Consider the following 19,076-nt stretch of genomic DNA (forward strand, 5'->3'; position numbering starts at 1 on the left):
TGAATGAGATCCGCAATTTCAGTAGCATGTGCTATTAGTGACCTAGCATTAATAAGGGCACATTTCAATGGGGCATCTAGTTTTGATGTAGCCTGGGTGGCATTACTTTTCTGTTTTGATAGACTGTTATTAGCTTTGGAATGGTTGTTTGTGAGGTTATTACAATGGAAGTCATTTTTTGTGGGGGGGGGTGTTTCATTTGATGGCGTTGGGTTGGAAATCTCTCCTATTACCAAAAGTATTCACCAGTCTGGCTAGTGGTTCGTAGATTTTTGATCGTAGTTTTGTGTTTCTACTCACAGTGTCGCAAGGGAGGTTTGTTAGTGACTGGTAAGTGATGGGCGAATATATAGGCTGATGGACAGGCTCTAGGGAGAGAGTTAATTGACACTCATCCAGGATTGGTGTTCCCTGGGTTATGAGTTGCGGTTGGTGGTTTACTTTTGGCATTGTGGACCAGATGGTTGTCAGGTAAATAAGAATGGAAATCATTCTAGCCTAGAAGAGTGATTATTTGAATCTGGTGGGTGGCCACCGTAATGTTAGGCAGCTTTGTACTGGTGGGCTACTCGAGGTAGTTAGTATACCTGGTGTGGGCAAGTTGGGCTAGTATACAGTAGTGGATAGGCTAGTACACAATATTCTAATCACAATACGCATTCTTCTAAAGGTAGCAAGCCTTGGGTCTAATGACTATAGATATAGGGTCTAATGGCACCACTGGCTGATCCATGCGGTGTGACAATAGTTGCTTGATAATTCTTAGCAACAATATAATACAGCATACTATGTAGGCATCACATTGATCAGGTGTGGGTAGGTCACGCTCCTTTGGCAAATACGCATCAGCAGATAGGTATTGTCTGATTTAAGAGCAGTGAATACATTCACACATTGTCATCACACTAGAGTTGTGCACATGCATACAAGTCATGTGTCTATCAGGTAAAGTTTAGCATTATGAGCAAATGGATTGTTCATGAAAGTATGCAGCGTAATATTTCTTTTTCAAGCATGCGCTTTACACAAATAGACTTGCGCTTAAAAGCGATCGGCAGTTACGTGGAATGGTATAACAATGCTGGTTGATCATGCTAGCAGTTTTGAAAGTACCATAGACCTTTGATAATATTTTGGATTGATAGAACCATCCTTCCTACTTCGCCCCAAAACAATGCAAACATGTTCTTCTATAAGGGTCATTTTCTAACTCTCAGGAGAGGGTGTGCATTTTTTCAATTAGGAACTACAATTTGTTTCATTTAGCAAAGCACTTCTCTACCCAGCACCAGCCCAAAAACCCAGACATTCAGTTACATTCAGAACGTCTTTGCTTAAAGGCCAGATCTGTGGAATGGTGACAGTTAGGAATTTTGTTTTTCGAATAAGACACCCCTTCCCTTAAGGCAATTCTGGGGTTGACAAGGAAAATAATTGTACCCAAATACATTTACAGACTATAGTTTTTATTCTCACTGGGAATGAGTTTTGTTCATTCTGATTGTTAACAAAATCACTCTGTGTTATTTAGCTACAGGGGAATTAATTGAATTATTATTCGTCAAAATATACTAAGGATCTACCTCCATACCCCCACCTATGAACTAAGTGGAAGGTATTAAATCAAACACATCCCCATACTTGGTTCTGTTGGACAAACTACTTACACTGGATATCTGGGTTTTTGGTATACAGGAAAGACATCAGGGTTTCAGGACCCACTCTTGGGGAAGCACAAGGATATGGTCAGGCACTTTAGGCATGGATAGATGCCAGAATGAATCCCTCTATTTTGCTCTCCTAGTGAAAATCCGAGCCTCTTTAGTCTTTCCCAATTGATGTCTCCAAGGCAATGCTAAATCTCCATCCAGCTTTCAACTGGTTGCCCCAGGAGACTTCAGGCAGCTGCCATGGCAAGGTTAAATTCTGAAATCCTCTTTCAGTATTCATCCAGATGATTACTAGGCAGTTCTCCTCTTTGGCTTGTGCAGCCACTTGTTTACCTCAAAGCCACACATCTGAAATATTGAAATCAGGAGGTGTTAACTTACAAGCCATGGATTTTAATTGGGCCCAATGGTCCTCTCCACCCCCAAGGCCAATCCCCTCTCTGTGGATAGGTGCCTGGAGTAAGGTAGTTGAAATAATGGGAAGGATGAACCCACCCACTCTAGCTTTCATTTAACACTTTTAAAATGTTCACCTAAAAAAAAACTACATGACAACACATTTTCTTTTACTCATAAACATAACAACATATATATTTTTGGGTTCCTCTACTCATGCCACACTTGATGAACTAACTCCCGTCTCGGCAGGAGGATGCAGATCCAACTGATGGTTTTTTGCACTTTGCTCACAAATAATAAAAGTCAGTATAACCAAACTTTACACCTAGTTACATGATTCCTGAATTCACAACGAAACAGCCTTGGGATAAGATTTACAGGGATACATGTTCCATTTAAGTATCAGGGTTCCAAAGTTAATGGGCAAAATGTGATTCCTAATATAAACATGCGGAACATAATTACAGACATATGATTCTGACCATTATGCCGCCCTCTAAGTTTCAGTTCTTGTTCGAGGTTTGATTTCCTCTTGGAGCATCTGGTCCAGTCAGCTGTCCATTGTTGATTTTAGCCTGGTGTAAAGTAATCAGACTTTCATCTCCAAGGTTAATGGATGAGCTGATGCTTATCTCAGAGAACAGGCCTCCATTAAACTCATTCCGGATCACTTGAGCATTCTGAATAGAAACTGACACCTTCTCAGGAAATAAAAACTTAACATCATGCCTCTAGAAACAGACATTTATGTTTGTGAAAGTTAAATTTTCTCATCATATTTTCATTTTGGTGAGGGACATTCTAACTCCATGTGTTTATTAATGTTTCTTCATAAGGTAATGAAGGGTGGGACTTTGTTTTTTTTTAGTTATTTGTCATTCACATGTGGCCTTTTGATTTTAGTTTCTTTGATTAGCATTTTGAAGTGGCAGTTTAAATTGAAGTGATGCCTTTTTGTCTGACAGCTCACAGTACGTTCACACATTACCGCATTCACCAGTATGGAAATACTGGAACAAGCTTGTTTTTCAAGGTGCCCAAGTTAACTGTGGGAACGCAGGTACATTATTTGTATCGCCTGGTCATGGTGTTTGGTTTAATCAGAGAAGCTCATTTGGAGTCATAGAAAGTGTGTTGGGCTTGGTATGGTTGGTGGTCTGAAGTGGGGCATTGGGAGAGTCTTCTCCAAGGTGTTCTGATGCTACAGACATTCAATGGTAAATAGCAAGATTTGAAGCTGGTGGCATTGCAAAGAATTCCGATAGCTTATCCCTGGCAAAAACAAAATGTATGCAAAGCTGTGCATACAAAGGATCCTTGTCAAAATGTGTGGTGGCAGTTTGCTAAAAGCCAGGTTTCGCTATCAAATCTCCCATCCCTCCATAATAAATAGAATGAAGTTGTTGGACTGCATCAAGGGTAAATCCAACTGGATACTGCAGACATCCCACAAAAAGAGATGCGTAACCTGGAAAGAAGAAGATCTGAGACATGAAAGAGATATTTAAATACCTCAGGGGCATAGGTATGGAAGAGGGGGTAAACATATGCCAGAGCATTCAAACCTCTTGAAATAAGCACTGGCAAAGTCAGCAGTTTGGTTTTGGAGTGGGTTTGGGGTATGTATTTTACAGGCACTGCCCTAAAGGTTCTACTTAGCCATAGGGTGCCAAGAGCTCGCAAATGGGTGAGTGCCTGTGTGTATGCTGGTAGTGCTTCGCACACCCATCTGATGCCTATGAAAGAGTCTGTGCTTGTTTTTAACAGGAATTCAGTGGAATAAACAGATGCAAGGACACACGTTGCTGATAAAGCAAATTGCTGAATGCAGGACATGATGATTACACCTTGCACTGTTTCATAGCTGTAATGAAACAATTACCTTTCTGAAGAGTGATTAGAAATAACAATGGTATTGGCATCCCCTTAAAACAGTGGTCTTCAAACTGGGGGTTGGCCCTCCTAGAGGTGCCTGAGGGATGTCCAGTGGAGTGCAGACACTATACAAATGGATTAAGGCAACTGCTTTTAATAGAAAATATAAGCAGTAGAAAACATACTTATACTGTAAAGAACTTGTGCCCCACTGGACATCTTTTGGGTCCCTTAGAGGGAGAAACTCCTAGGTGGTAAGGCCCAGAAACAGAGTGGCTCAGGTTGTGTGCTGGGGTGCGGGAACACACGGCCTGGGGCCCCTCGCACTCGCTCTCATGCATGCGCAGGCATTCACGCAAGAACACACGCCGGAGACGTATTGATGCTCCGGTCTCCGGCGCGAACTGCCGTGGGCACCGCCTTTATTTCTAACGCGCATGCGCGAACCTCGCTGAGGCTCGCGCATGCGTACAACAGTGTACGCCGTACACAACATCCCTCCTTTTCCCCCCAAACAACAAATAATGGACAACTAGCGAACCAACGTGGTTCTATTCAAAAACTTTCCCTGTCAGGGGTCACTGTTCATGGTGCCGGGTCCATGATAAAGTCTTGGAACCTCTGCAGAGGCCTTCGCCCTACTCGGCTCGGGTACCTGTGTGCCTCGCCATCGGGGATCTCGGGTGTCTCCGGCCTCTCTGACGGTCTGTCATTTTCCAGCGGCGCTTCGGTAGTTTGATCAGGGCCTTGACGGGGTGCTTCCTCACATGTTGTTGGCCCTATGCGCTTGAAGAATGAGACATTTCTCGTTACGGTGCCCCGGGCGTTGGCAGCGGTGATCATTGACCCTTTTACGTACGTCACCCCCAGTGGTTGTATCTTGTATGTCATCGACAGCTTTCCTTCGGGTCTCCTATTGCGGACCAGCACAGTGTCTCCCACTGCGATCTCTCTCTCAGGTAGTCTTCGCCGTGCTGTCTCATGCTCATTCTGATCCGCTCTCTCTTCTTCCACCTGGGTATTGTCGATCACTCCTGGGCGTCTCCCTTCGGTTTCAGGAATCAGTCCTCTTGGTATTCTCTTGAAAAGCGCCTCGGCGGGGGCAATCCCAGTGGATTGATGCGGAGTGGTGCGGTACTCACGGAGAAACTCAAATAGGTTATGCCGTAGGTCTTCCCCTCCGTTTGCCGATATGCGAAACACTTTATTCAGCGTCCGCATGAAGCTGTCTACTTCACCATTTGCTCTCGGCCAGAGCGGCGTGACTTTTCGATGCCTTATTCCCCTTTCTTCACAATATCGAGCAAATTGCTGTCCTCTGAAGGGTGCACCATTGTCCAAGCATATCTCAAAGGGGAAACCGTGTGTGGCGAATATTTTGTCCATCGCCAGGGTGGTGTGGTCGCTAGCTGTGGATTCGACCAGCTCCACCTCCGGATATCATGACCACTGGTCGGTAACCACTAGGAAGTATAGTCCTCTGCCTGTGGAACCAAAATCCGCGTGTACCGTCCCCCATGGTAGATTGCTCCTTTCCATGGTCTGAATGGGCGGCCCTCTTTCCACCGGGCTTGTGGCTTGGCAGGGGATGCAGGTCCTCACAAACTCCGCCACTCTATGCTCCAGATCGGGAAACCAAACTTTAAGCCTGAGGCGCGCTTTCATCTTGGCCACCCCCTGATGTCCTTTGTGGGCCAGTTGAAGGACTTTCACCACCAATGACCTGGGTATTACAATCTGGTGTCCTCTCAACAACAGCCCGTCTGTTGTCACCGATAACTCGTTTCGAGCCTTCCAGAGTATTTGTAGATCTCTTTGTACCTCCACGATACTTCGAGCATTGTTCAAAAGGATCTCCCGCCACTCTTCCGTGGCCACTGCACTCTTCACTCTCAGAAATGCTTTGTCGGAGTTGGATTCGTCGGCAATTTCCTGTCTTGACAGAGCGAGGGGCATTGCGGATTCGATGACCATGTGAATGACATCCATACAGTCCGCTACTTCTGCCAAGTCCCTGGAGCGTCCTGATCCTAGGTGGCGGGAGAGATAGTCTGCTGGGTTATGTGTCCCTGGGCGATACAGAAACCTGACGCCGTACTCCATTAACGACAGCATCCACCTTTCTATTCGAGGGGGTGGCTTGGATGAGGTGCCTGACAAAATTGGTATTAGATGCTTGTGGTCGGTGACGACTACATCTGGTTTACCAAGGATGTATATTCTGAAATGCTCGCACCCCCACAGAATGGCAGGGGCCTCTCGCTCAATCTGGGAGTATCTCCTTTCAGTGTCAGTGAGAGCCTTGCTGGCATATGCAATGGGTCGCATGGCCCCTGGTCCATCTGCTTGCATGAGGACTGCCCCTAGCCCCACCGGGCTGGCATCAACCACAATTTCAGATTCACGGCCAGGGTTGAAATAGGCCATGGTTTCCTGTTCAGACAAGGCCTCCTTGATGGCCGTGAAGGCCCTTTGCTCCTTTGCCATCCATGACCACGCTATCTCATTTCTTGTGAGCGCTCTTAGGGGTTCTGACAACGAAGCCAAGTCTCTAATAAAACGTCCACAATAATGAACCATCCCGAGGAAACTTCGTATTTCTGCCGGTGATGTTGGCGGGGAGGCTTCCTTGATATCTTTCACCTTCTCAGGATCCGGGGAGATGCCACCGGCATGGAATATGAACCCAAAGAATTCCAATTTGTCCTTCAAGAACTTGCACGTTTCTTTGTGCAAAGTCAGCCCCACGCTGCGTAACCTTTCAAAAGTGCTCTCCAATCGCTTGAGGTGTTCAGCTTCAGACCTCGCAAAGACTAAGATGTCATCTGACATATTGATGACCCCTTTTAGTCCGGACAGGGCTCCTCTGATGGTATTTTGGAAAACCTCTGCCGCAGATGAGATCCCAAAGCTTAATCTTTTATACTGGTATAACCCCTCATGAGTTGTGAATGTCGTAATGTATCTCGACTCGGGGTGGAGCTACAACTGGTGGTAACCTGATCTTAAAGCCAGTTTCGAAAAAACTTTTGCTCCCTGGAGTTCCCCAACAATGTCATCTAGGGTGGGTGTGAGATGACGTTCTCTTTTGATCGCGACATTGGGTAGCCTCATATCTACACAGATACGTACTGCCCCGGGCTGTTTGGGCTTCGGGGCCACCACAATTGGAGAGACCCAGGGAGTGGGCCCTTCTACCCTTTCGATAATGTCACGATCCACCAGTAGCTGTAGCTCTTCCTCCACTTGTGCCTTCAAGTGAAAGGGAATGCAGCGATGTTTGAGCGCCGTCGGTCTCACAGACCCATCAATGTGTAGCCGTATGGGTTCGGCTTTCAGTTTTCCAATGCCCTCGAAGAGTGTCTCAAATCGTTGTAACAGACAGTCCAGATCAGTGTGGTACACTACAAAAGTGAAATGTACAATGTTCAGCGCCTCTGACGCGGCACAGCTTATAAGGGAGTGCGGGCTCACGCTGGTGACAAAGAACCTCGCTTTAATGGTGTTTTGTCCATGGGTCACCGGGGCCACAAATACACCTTGGATGGGCAGGGGCGCATCTCCCCCAAATGCATATATTTGTGCTTTGGATGCTGACAGGTCTGGTGGGCCTGGGAGTGCATTGTAGTGCTTGGTTGCTAAGACACAGACCGACGCACCCGTGTCTATGAGGACGGGAGTGGGAATTTCACCAATGTTGACGGTACATGTGGGTTGTCGTCTTGTGCCAGGACCTTTCACAATGCTGGAAACGAAGAAAATCTCTTCCTCCTCCTCTTCCTCTTCAGCGATATTTAGGTCTTGCATGTCCTGATCAATAGACGATATGCCTCTTACCCTGCGAGTACCACCCCTTCCAACTCTCTCTGGCCCTCTCGACGCTGCTACAGGTGCGGAGGCTCTGCATACTCTCGCATAGTGTCCTGGCGTGCCACACCGGCCACACCCTCGACTTCGCCGGGAATTTGCCACCGTGCGGGAGGTCATACCCACAGTAAGAGCACAATGAAGTGGTACCTGACGTTAAAGGGCCATCTGCTCTCTTTGGAGTCCATCTCGCTCTCCCAGGGGCGGATTGTCCTACTGCGAATGCCTCTTCATCTTTCCTGGAATGTGTGGCAGCATCCTTACTGGCCCCTCTGGCCTCCGCCAGTTCATACACTCTCCCCATGTCCAAAATCTGCTGTAGGGTCAGTCCAGGCTCTCTCAGAACCTATCTTCTCAGTTTTCCTGAGCTGCACCCTTGCAGTAGCTGGTTGCGAACCATTTCCTCCTCGTTCGCCCATCTGCAGGAGCTCGCTAGGTGTCTCAGGCGGGCACAAAACTTGTCCAACGACTCATCATCCAGTTGTTTTTCGGCACCCATGACAAATCTGTCGAAATCCACATTTGCCATGGGAAGAAAATGGTCCCGGAGTGCTTGCTTGACTGCATCATACGTTACTATAGGGATGTTGAGAGAGTCATATATCTTGTGGACCTCAGTCCCTGCCGAGTATATCATAATGGCAATCTTCGCCTCATCATCTCTTTCCCCCGAGGCTCTGAAAAACATTTCCAGTTTCCTGACCCACAAAAGCCACTTGGGGCCCAGTTTGGATGGGGGCCCTGTGGTATCAAATTCAGGCATGGGGCTAGAGTGCTGTGCATTCTGCGTGGTATCGGGGCAACAGAACCCTCTTCATCTGTCTCCTCACCCATTACGGCAACCGGTACTCACAATTGCTGCCACCAAGTGATGAGGTGGTGTGGCTTCGACGTGTAATATGGCCAGAGAGTTCACAATTCCTCTTCTTTCTTCAATTAGTGCCACAGCCTTGCACCAGCTGGGCTGTGGAGGGTCTAAAAATTGGCAGGAAAAATTGCAGGTGGCAGATGGCGCACGAGCACCCTCACGGGCCGCAACCACTGCAACTGCGTATGAGAATGAGGGAAAAAAAAAACAAGATGGCCGCCGGCCTTTCAAGCGGGTCCGTAATCACGGAGCAACGCTCCGTCTCTCCGACGCTGTCGGAGCAGAGAACGACTCCGATCCTACTTTGTCGCCAGTGTTGTGTGCTGGGGTGGGGGAACACACGGCCTGGGGCCCCTCGCACTCGCTCTCATGCATGCGCATGCATTCACGCAAGAACACACGCCGGAGACGTGTTGATGCTCTGGTCCGCGGCACGAACTGCCGTGGGCACCACCTTTATTTCTAACGCGCATGCGCGAACCTCGCTGAGGCTCGCGCATGCGTACAACAGTGTACGCCGTACACAACACTCAGTATGAAAAGGGTTGAATACTGCTGCTTAAAAGTACAGATCTACCTGAATGAGAACGTGGGGGGGGCTTGGGTTGCTGTGGACGGGACAGAGCAGGTAGTGGGAATGGTCATAGGCACTAACTTGACCATGGGTGGCCAATGGGTGGGGAACAAGCCAAGCAAAACTCACAGGCTGTATGTCTGGCCTCACATCCCATCCCCCTCTTCAATTCTTGCCAGCGAAAGGTCACCATTCCTTACAGTATGAGTGGCACAGCAATGGAAGCAAAATCAATAACAGAATTGTTGACGTTTTAACAAACCATGAAAACAAAAAAAAATAAAAAGATACGAGAATTGTAAAAGTCATAAGACAGTAATAGAAAGTAGTCCTAGAAAGAGAGACTATATTGTAATGGTGGGTAGAGTAGACAGAGCCACTGATCTGCCATCACTGACTATGTCTGTGGATGACCTTTCAATAGACCTGAGGATGCTGACACCTAAAGATGAGCCCAATGGGCAAATGCAAGAGTAGATCATGGGTGGATCACTCTGCAGGTTTAGTCAGTGGTGATCAACAACTGCTTGGAGGATCTTATTTACTGGCCCAGACTCCAGTATCAGAACAGGAACACACACACTGGTTTTAGCTGTTACCTGGCCAGGGACGCCTGCATTCCCGGTGGCAGTCATTGACACAGCACTTCTGTGGTCCTGGGCAGTCCAGGTCACGATCACACTGGTGGAGGTATGGCGGTGGAAGGTCACACTCTCTGTACAGCACAGGGCACTCTCCAGGCTTCACTGCAAAAGAGAGATTCACAGGCATAGGTATGTTACTATATAATGCCTCAGGATAGGAAAAGGGCCATTAAGCCACAGTATCTCTATAGCGTCAATGGCATGTGGGTGCTCTGTGAAGGCCACGACTCATGGATTGATAGGACTGCTGAATTGTGTAGCAAAGGAATGTGAAATTCATGATGAGAGAAAGAAGGACACAGATAAGGCAGCAAGAGGGAATTACCTTAGAAGGAAGGGTCAGTAAGGACGGTAGGCGTGACTATACTGGAAATGTTGACTTAGCATAGAGAAGACAGTGCTGCCAGTGTGCTGTACAAGGTGATTCAGTGGCACCTGAGCTCAATAAGCTCTTCCTGCGCGCCAACTGTTTGACATTTTATTGTCATCCTGTGCACCCAGATATTTTCCTGCATGTCTTGGACCAGGGGTCTGCAACCGTTGGCTCTCTAGATGTTTCGGACTACAATTCCCATGGTATCTGGCTATGGACTATGCTGGTTAGGGATGATGGGAGATGTAGTACAAAGCATCTAGCGAGCCAAAGGTTGCATACCTCTGTCTTGGTCCATTGCACGGGAGGTTGCTTCTTGGAGGCACGCACAAGGACTTGCTTTGCATCCATGCCAACATTATCCATGCTATTCGGAAGATTTTAGTCCAGTCCTAGTTTTAACTTTGCATTTTTGGACTATTAGTCCTGGATTATAAATTCAGGACTACAGGTCCCAGAATGCAAAGTTAAAACCAGGACTGCACCAGCGTCTCCTAAATGGAATGAATAATGTTGGCATGTACAGCATCGACATATTGTGAGATTGAACGGTAAAGGGTCATGAAAGGAAAGGCGTTTTGATGGCCATTTCATTATTTTTGATGCTTTGGGGGTATGACAGTGACTGAAAACACCAACTTTACCTCCTGCTTTTTTTTTTCCTCCAGATTATGACTTTGCAAACCCATAAGAAAGGAAAACCGCCTACATAAACATAAACATAGGCCTCTTACCTCCAGGACAAAGCCTCCATTTTCTAATGAAGTCCAAATGGATTTCCGAAGGCAGACCAACATGAATTCAGACGGAGAGTCCACTGTCACCGCTGGTGGTAACTTCAGACGGAGAGTTCACTGTCACCGTCGGTGGTAACCTCAGACAGAGAGTCTACTGTACTTCTGGTGGTAACTTCAGATGGAGAGTCCACTGTCACTTCTGGTGGTAACTTCAGACGGAGAGTCCACTGCCACCTCCGGTAGTTACTTCAGACGGAGAGTCCACTGTCACTTCCGGTGGTAACTTGATGTGATATGATATGGCATTTGTAACGCGCCTATACACAAGTGTTTCAAGGCGCGACGAGGCGGGGGGGAACAAGGGGAGACAGACAATGATCCTACTAGGCCAGGTATCATTCAGATCACGCAAGTGCAAGGGTAGAGGGGAAGGGAAAAGTGCAAGGGGGAAAGGGAGAGGGGAAAGTGCAGTACAGGGTTAATAGCATACAGGATAAATAACAAGGGCCAGCTAGTGGCAAGTGCAAGGTAAGTGCAGACAAGTGCTGGGACGGGGGGCTGTAAGGGTACCGACACAGTCCCGCAGTGCAGGTGTTGCCAGGGAGGCAGTGCAGGGGAGAGTGGCTGGGCCAAGGACCGAGAACGGTGAGTGGCCCAGTTGCAGATTCAGTGCAGTTTCAGTAAGTTTAGCAGGGGAGAGGGGGAGAGAAAGCAGAGGCAAAGAGGAAGGTTTTGAGGTGCTTCCGGAACCAGAGATGGTTCTCCTCAAGTTTCAGGGAGGCAGGAAGGCTGTTCCAGAGGGAGGCACCTGCAGCGGAGCGAGATCTGCCCCCAACTTCAGACGTAGAGTCCACTGTCGCTTCCGGTGGTAAATTCAGACTCAGAGTCCACTGTCACTGCCAGTGTAACTGTCATTTAGTTTTGCTGTATTAGCTCTCCTTATACCTCCAGAACCAAAATGAAACCAAACTGCGCCTCTAAGCTCCCCTAATCTCATGTCCGGCATGCACATCTGTGTGCACACCCACTTCCTAATGCACTCTCACTGCTTCCCAATCCAGCAGAACTCAGCAACCAGTATAGGAGCACTGACAAGACAGACTACAAATAACATAAACGACAGACTGGATGCGGGGAGAAGAACCGGACAGCAGGCAAGAACAAGAGGGGTTACTGGAAGAGCACTGACTTCAGGCCACGTTTGAAGCTATCAAGAGAAAGCGGCAGGACCTCAGGTGTGGCATGATTAGAGGAGTCTGAATTTATATATTACGTCACGCGTCGGAAGCGGCTGCATACGGACGCACCTTTGCGTAAGCTCAGCAGTGCGGCTTGACGTTTGTCCTGTTCCTGCTGTTGTGCTTCGCAAGCTCTTGGGTCCTTTACTCGAGCTCGAGCAGTGGAATCGGCGCCCAGTTACGGGGGACAAGCGGTTACCAGATCAGAGCCATAGTTGGGGCCTGTGCGGTCACCTAAATGTGCCCTTCATCCCGTGTGGATTTCTAGGTGCGTGGGGGGCCCCTGCGTTGTGCTAGACGATGCGGGGCCGGCACCGTTTGTATCCGGCCACATCCTTCGAGCCGGTGAAGCAGGAGCACTCGCAGGGATAGGACAGGGGTGAGTGATCCTTTGCCCAAGACGGGCTGCTGAGTGAGTTTGCTCCTCCTCCTTGCTCCTCGCTCGCTGGGGCGCTTTAGAGCAATAAGTGGACTGGGCTCCCTAAAAAGGGGATACGGTCTAGTGCTGTGGGGGGTGTGCCTTCCTGACCGTTCACCTATCCAGGCAGAGAATGATTCTATGGACTTTGGATGTCCGTTTGAAGTTGTGTGCTTTGGATGCACATTGCTTCCCTTGTTTGGTGCACTGCCAGAGTACACTGTGAGCGATGGTGTATCATACTACGCGCTCTATTTGAAGGAGGTATAAGTTTAAGTTCTCTACTGCTTTAAAATCAGCCATTTAGTTGGGGACTGCGGGCTGTGCCTTTGGCCCACGCAGCTAAGAGTGGGGTTTTACTAGATAGAATATCTTTACCTCACTGAGTCACTGTTTCTGCTGATTCAACATTCTAGCAGGCAAGAGCAGGGATAGGATTTTTGCCTCTTGTGTCCCTTTTTTGAAAGTGCAACATGCACCCTAAAAGAAGAACAGCGCAGACCAACTATAACCTGCGCAAGTGTAATGCGGAGACAGCCATAGATGGCAATTCGGTTGCAGGGGCTAATAATAAATCAAAACAACAAAAACAGATTAGGAAAGGTACTATGCCTACTTTCTTTCCTCCTAACACCATAGTGGAGCCGACCCCAAATACCTCGGGACAGGAGGCTGTGAAAAATCCATGTTCTAGTGATATACTACTGGGCTTATGATTGACAACAACTCCTTACTGGAGTTATGCCTTTCAGTGCAAAGATCTCTGACCCCGGCTATAACAAATCCGGTGATGGATAAAGGAAAAGGAGATACAGCAAAAGAAGCCGCAAAACCAACGGCATGTCAAGAGAGATTATCAATGTCACCGAACCTCATGATACATTCTGACATCTCAGAGCCAGAGCGAAATGAAGGTTCCCCTGCTGAAAGAACTACTATGGTAGAACTTCAATCTTCAATGGCATCTTTACAATTTGCTCTAAAAATTTTGTTAAACATGTGTGGCCGTATCCTTGAAAATGCAATCAAATTGGCGAACGAAGGAAGAGACAAAGAAAGTGATCATAATCTGTCTGAAGCCATACTGATGATTAATGAGCCCACTGTGTTTAATGAAGCAGACTTAAGTGCAGTAAATGACTCAGAGGTCTATTTCTCTCGTAAACAACGAAGAATGGCTAAAAGGGCCCAAACTAAAAATAAACATCAACTACGGCTACCCTGCTTCCTGAATCAGCTCAAATCACAAAAAATACAAAAAAAACGAGAAAAAAGGCTGCGAGGACAAGGAAGAGAAACACAGAACGAGAAGGACACCTAACTAGCTGGCTCCTCACGGACAAAGATAAAGAAGTATCGGAGGTTGAAGAAGAAGGGTCTCCACCTAGAATTTTACTGAAGAAACAGGTGGCCGTTAATCCTTCATCGACACCAAACAGCGCCAGACGAATCGATCATCTGGAGATGACAAAGATGTCCGTATACGAGGATACTGATCAGCAGCTGGTAATTAATACAAATAAGATTTGTCTAATTAAGAATCTCTACCAAAAGCATGATCAAGATTGGCTACCACGATCAGAATTTTTGATCCGACTGCACTCAATTCCACAGTTAAGAGTCCTTACATCTGACGATTTTGAATATACTGAGCCATTAAAGGTACAAAATACTAATGTCTCAGCTATCCACTGTAAGTTCCAGGCGATGGCGGACTTGCTTCATGCACACAAATTAAATCTGTTAGAGGGTGATGTGGAAATTGACGTGGATCCTGGGAAAACAGATTTAGAGTGTCCTAAGAAAGTGGTGGTTGAAGCAGTAAGCAAGATTCACATCCCTCAAATACCGAAAAGTAATGTGGTTCAAATGGCCGACGTACAGAACATTTTAAAATGGTTGGCTGAAGCATTACCTATAGTTCTTAAGAAAGAATGAGGGACATCGATTCTCTCATGGAATAGCAGGGGCTTCAGCCACTTAATTAATCAGAATGGATCACTTCCTTATATAAATAATTTTACGTGCATTGGTTTGCAAGAGGTGTGGCTGACTACCCCTGTGTTGATAGAGGGATATACAGTGTACCAATCAATGGCCAAAAAGGGGGAACGGGGAAGACCGTTCGGTGGTTTAATAACTGGCATACAACATAACATTATGTCTCGTCGCATCACAGTTAAAAACGAAGACTTTGTGATTGCTATTGAACTTACGTTATATATTAAGAACAAAGCAGAGAATAAACTGTTGATAAACCTCTACAACCCTCCGGGGGAGACCCAAACTGAATCTATTCAAAAGGCCTCACATGACATTATGATCAAATGGACTATGAAGAAGGGAAATAGATTGATCATGATTTTAGGGGATTTTAACTGTCATATGACTGGTGGGGAGGGCATTACGAGTAATCCACATCTAAAACCTGTGAGCATAATGTCCCATAAGATAGTTGAGTCTGAGGGCCTATACTGGTTGAGTTTCTTCGAACTATGGGACATGGAAATGGTGAATGGAAGAACCAAGAGTGACTGTCTGGGTCACCATACCTGGGAGGGCTGTGGGGCAAAGAGTGCACTTGACTATATTTTTGTAACTGAAGACATTGCAACTTGGGTTAGTGATATGAACGTGACCAATAACACTTGGAGTGATCATGCTGCGCTTGAGCTAACTATATCTGCTGACACTGTTAGCTGTGGTATAAAATGTATGGGAGACTTAAGGATCAATCATGCTGCAACTCGTATCTCCTGGTCTGAACGTAATATAGCAAAGGCGATTACTACCTTATCAACAGATCCCCAAGGGGAACGAGATGCATTTCAGACTATGTCAATTGAGGAGATCGAGCATGGATTTCCTCCTTTGCATTAACTCATGCCTCTATTAGGTCTGGAGGGGTGGTGACCAGTCGGGGCCTGAGAAATTCGTTCGATCGGGAGGTGAGAGACACCAAAAGACGATTGAGAGCTGATATTAGGAAAGCTAAGAACTCTTCAATATCTACTAAATGCTATATGGCTCTAATTAAAAAATTGAAGGGAAATTATCATGTATGGCTAAGACAGAAGAAACATCTAAAGAAATTACATCAATGGCAAGAGACTTTAAAGATACTGTGCTCCAAGAATACTCTGAACATTTGGGCTCTCCTAGGCGAAGTTAGAGGCAATATAACGAATGCACTAGTTAATCCTATAGGAGCAGAGAGATGGGAATGTTTCCTGAGGGATCGTAATATCTTGAATATAGGCACCTACCAGGAGGTTAGTTATTGTAACCCACCTGGGCCACCTATTTCGTTTACGGTTGCAAGCTTAACCGAGAAAATAAATAGGTTAAAATCTTCAAGGGCACCTGGCCCTAACAGTATTGCTAATATTGTTTTAAAAAGTAACCCCTGTTTTTGGGCTGAAATTTTAAAAATCCTATTCGATAAAGTTCTGTCTGAAGGTAGAATACCACGCTCATGGCAAACCGCTATTCTTATACCAGTGCACAAGAAAGGCGACAAAAATGATCCGTGCAACTATAGGTTGCTGTCGATGCTTGATTGCACTGGTAAACTTTTTGGTGGCCTAATCTTAGAAAAGTTACAGGAGTGGGCTGAGAAAGAACAGATTCTTAATTGTTTTCAAAGTGGTTTTCATCGGGGCTACTCAACAACGCATCATTTAATTATTTTAGACTCTTTGCGTACCGAGGCTAGGAAAAAGTGTAGTCCCCCACTTTACGTGCTCTTTGTGGATTTTAAAGCAGCATTTGATTTGGTCTGAAGAGATATCTTTTGGTCCAAACTTGAACTGCTTGGTTGCCCAAAAGGTATTTTATATTACCTAAGGCTTTTCCATCAGAACAATACTTTCTCCCTTAAGCTTGACCCAAAAGGTAATATGACAGATCAAGTCAATCACAACAGAGGAGTAAAGCAGGGATGTGTTACGTTCCTACTTTATATAATCTGTTTACATAATGAACTCCCATTAGTAATTCGTAAGGCATATAACTGCCCCCCAAAAATAGGCGATAAGCATTGTTCAGTCCTTGCGTATGCTGATGATCTAGTGTTACTAGATCATACTTTTAGCGGTCTGAGGAGATCAGCCGAAGCTCTATGGTCATACACTAATCGCAACGGATTAGTAATAAATCTTCAGAAAACACAAGTGATGTTATTTACTAACAAAAAAATAGCTCGTATTAGTCTCAAGATACGGAACGCGGAAATTCTGTATACTCCAAATTATATGTATTTGGGAATTGATATAGAAACCTTTGGTGACTATTTTCAATGCAGACAGTACAGAAAGATTAGGGCCGCTCAAATTACATCGTTGGCATATCGTTTTGTTATCACCCAGTCAGGCTTTACAATTTGGGCGGCACGGCTCTTATAACAATAGGTCTGGGGCCCGATGATGATCTATGGTATAGAAGCCCTCCTAAATATGGATTTGAACTGGTTGCCGGTTGTGGAAGGGAAATACTGGATAAAGATCTTAGGCCTCCTTGCCTGCATACCGATGGCCATAATTATGTTGGAACTAGGACTGATTTCGTTAAAATTGCTAGTGCTAAAAAAAAGGGCAGACCTATATCTGCTGATGCGGAGCAGAACAGGAAACCATCTGATTAACATCTTGAGAGTGGAATCTTGTAAAGAAGCTGGTATTTTTCCTTTTAAAGACAAGGTGGACACCTACTTGAAAGATAATGGGTGGCATATTCGTTCTGAAGGGTTTACTTCTAAAACTAAGATGGCACTCCCTAAAAAATCGGAGATGCATGATTGGATAAGCAATTATGCCCACTTAGAGAATCTAAAGTCTTACCAATTTACTAATTATGTGCTGTACTCATACAAAGAGCCGCAGTTCTACCTTAATCTTTGTCCAGCAGTCAGACTCAGGCGTTTCATACTGTTACTTAGGGTGAATTACTTGCCAGTTTTGGTGCATACGGGCGTGATTAATCAGGTACCACAGTCTGAACGATATTGTCGATTATGTCAAAACCAGTCAATAGCAGAATCAGGGAGACATGTGTTAACTAGTTGCCCCAAACTACGTATGACATATCAGACTTACTATGGGAGATATGTACATAACTTTGATTTTATTTCAGAATTGACTTTCTGGTGGAGCAGCGTAAATTCACAGTATATAGGCCGCCTGATCGCAATGTATAATGTCTGGTTGGTAGTAGAAAGTCGACTGAGTATCTCCATCTGAAGCATCTGTGTGTTATGGCCATATCTTCTTAATAGGGTCAGTACTTAATTTTTAAGTTGTGATTTATTATGAGTGAAGAAATACATACTGATTTATAGTCATGATTTTAAGATTTTATGAAACTTAGATTCCTTGGTATCATGTGGTTGTTGTTATTTTGTTCTAACGAATATAATAATTGACATTTAGGATTTTATAACTTTTGCATGATTTTAGGATTATATAATGGAATAGCTCTGGTAGCATGTATTAATTGTATAGTAGGTAATGTTTATATGTGAAAATAATATGTATTTGTATTACATTTCTTTCTTTTTCTTTTTCCTTTTTTATGTGTAAAGTTTACTTATAAACTACATCACATTAAAAATAAAAAATAAAAAATAAAAAATAAAACATTTTTTTTTATATATTACACAGTGTTAATTTGTAAAATAAACGTTTTTGCCACTTAGGACTTTTTGAATGCAAAACTGACATGCACAAAAAATGTAAAAGTTGGTGGGTGGATTCATTACTCCCATCATTTCAACTACATAACCCCAGGGGCCTATTATTAACACTGTGTAATATACAGATAATTAAAGCTGCTGTAGCACAGATTATACAAAAAAAATTCTACAACCAGCTCAGGCCTTGACAGATCGATGGCTCCAAATGGGAGGACCAATGCAGCTGGGAAGGCTCCCCTGCGAGAGCCCTGGCCTCTCCACCCAGGGTAAAGTGATCCAGGGGAGAGGGCAGGACTCCCAGGGAAACCCTCTAAGGGAAGAAAACCCTGGACGAGTTCCACTCGTACGGATCGGGAAGAAGGTTGAAGAGTAAGGGTCTCCGAAGGCAGAACCAGGATGTCACTCGGGAGGCTTCTTCTAGGTACACGAGAGAGGAAGAAAATAGAAGAAGGTTAGAGGAGAGATCAAGGAGAAAGAAGAGAATGGGATACAGAAAGTAATCCTCTCACCAACGAAGGAACCAAGTTAGAGGAATAATGTTCAGAACTGGAGATCGAAGGAGTTGTGAAGCTTCGGGAGACTCTGGAAGGAAAGCAGCCAGTAAGAATCCTAATCGAAAGGAAGGGGAGCCCTCACGGAACTGAACTTACTCTAATGGAAGTCTAGCAGAAACAGGAATCGAATAGGTCTGCCAGAGATGGCAGACTGAGAAAGAGGCGGGAGA

General features: G+C 45.5%; 1 protein-coding gene across 1 annotated transcript in view; it reads right to left on the bottom strand.

Annotated features, from left to right (window-relative positions):
* The window catches only part of LOC138452544 (balbiani ring protein 3-like), a 359,195-nt gene that overhangs the window by 122,824 nt on the left and 217,295 nt on the right, over nucleotides 1-19,076 (bottom strand). Inside the window, exon 9 of the mRNA XM_069604989.1 lies at nucleotides 9,853-9,999. Within this exon, the coding sequence (XP_069461090.1) occupies nucleotides 9,853-9,999 (147 nt within the window). The remainder of the gene's footprint in view (nucleotides 1-9,852; nucleotides 10,000-19,076) is intronic.

The sequence above is a fragment of the Ambystoma mexicanum genome, chromosome 4p, assembly GCF_040938575.1.
Source record: "Ambystoma mexicanum isolate Mex_15411 chromosome 4p, UKY_AmexF1_1, whole genome shotgun sequence".
Lineage (NCBI taxonomy): Eukaryota > Metazoa > Chordata > Amphibia > Caudata > Ambystomatidae > Ambystoma > Ambystoma mexicanum.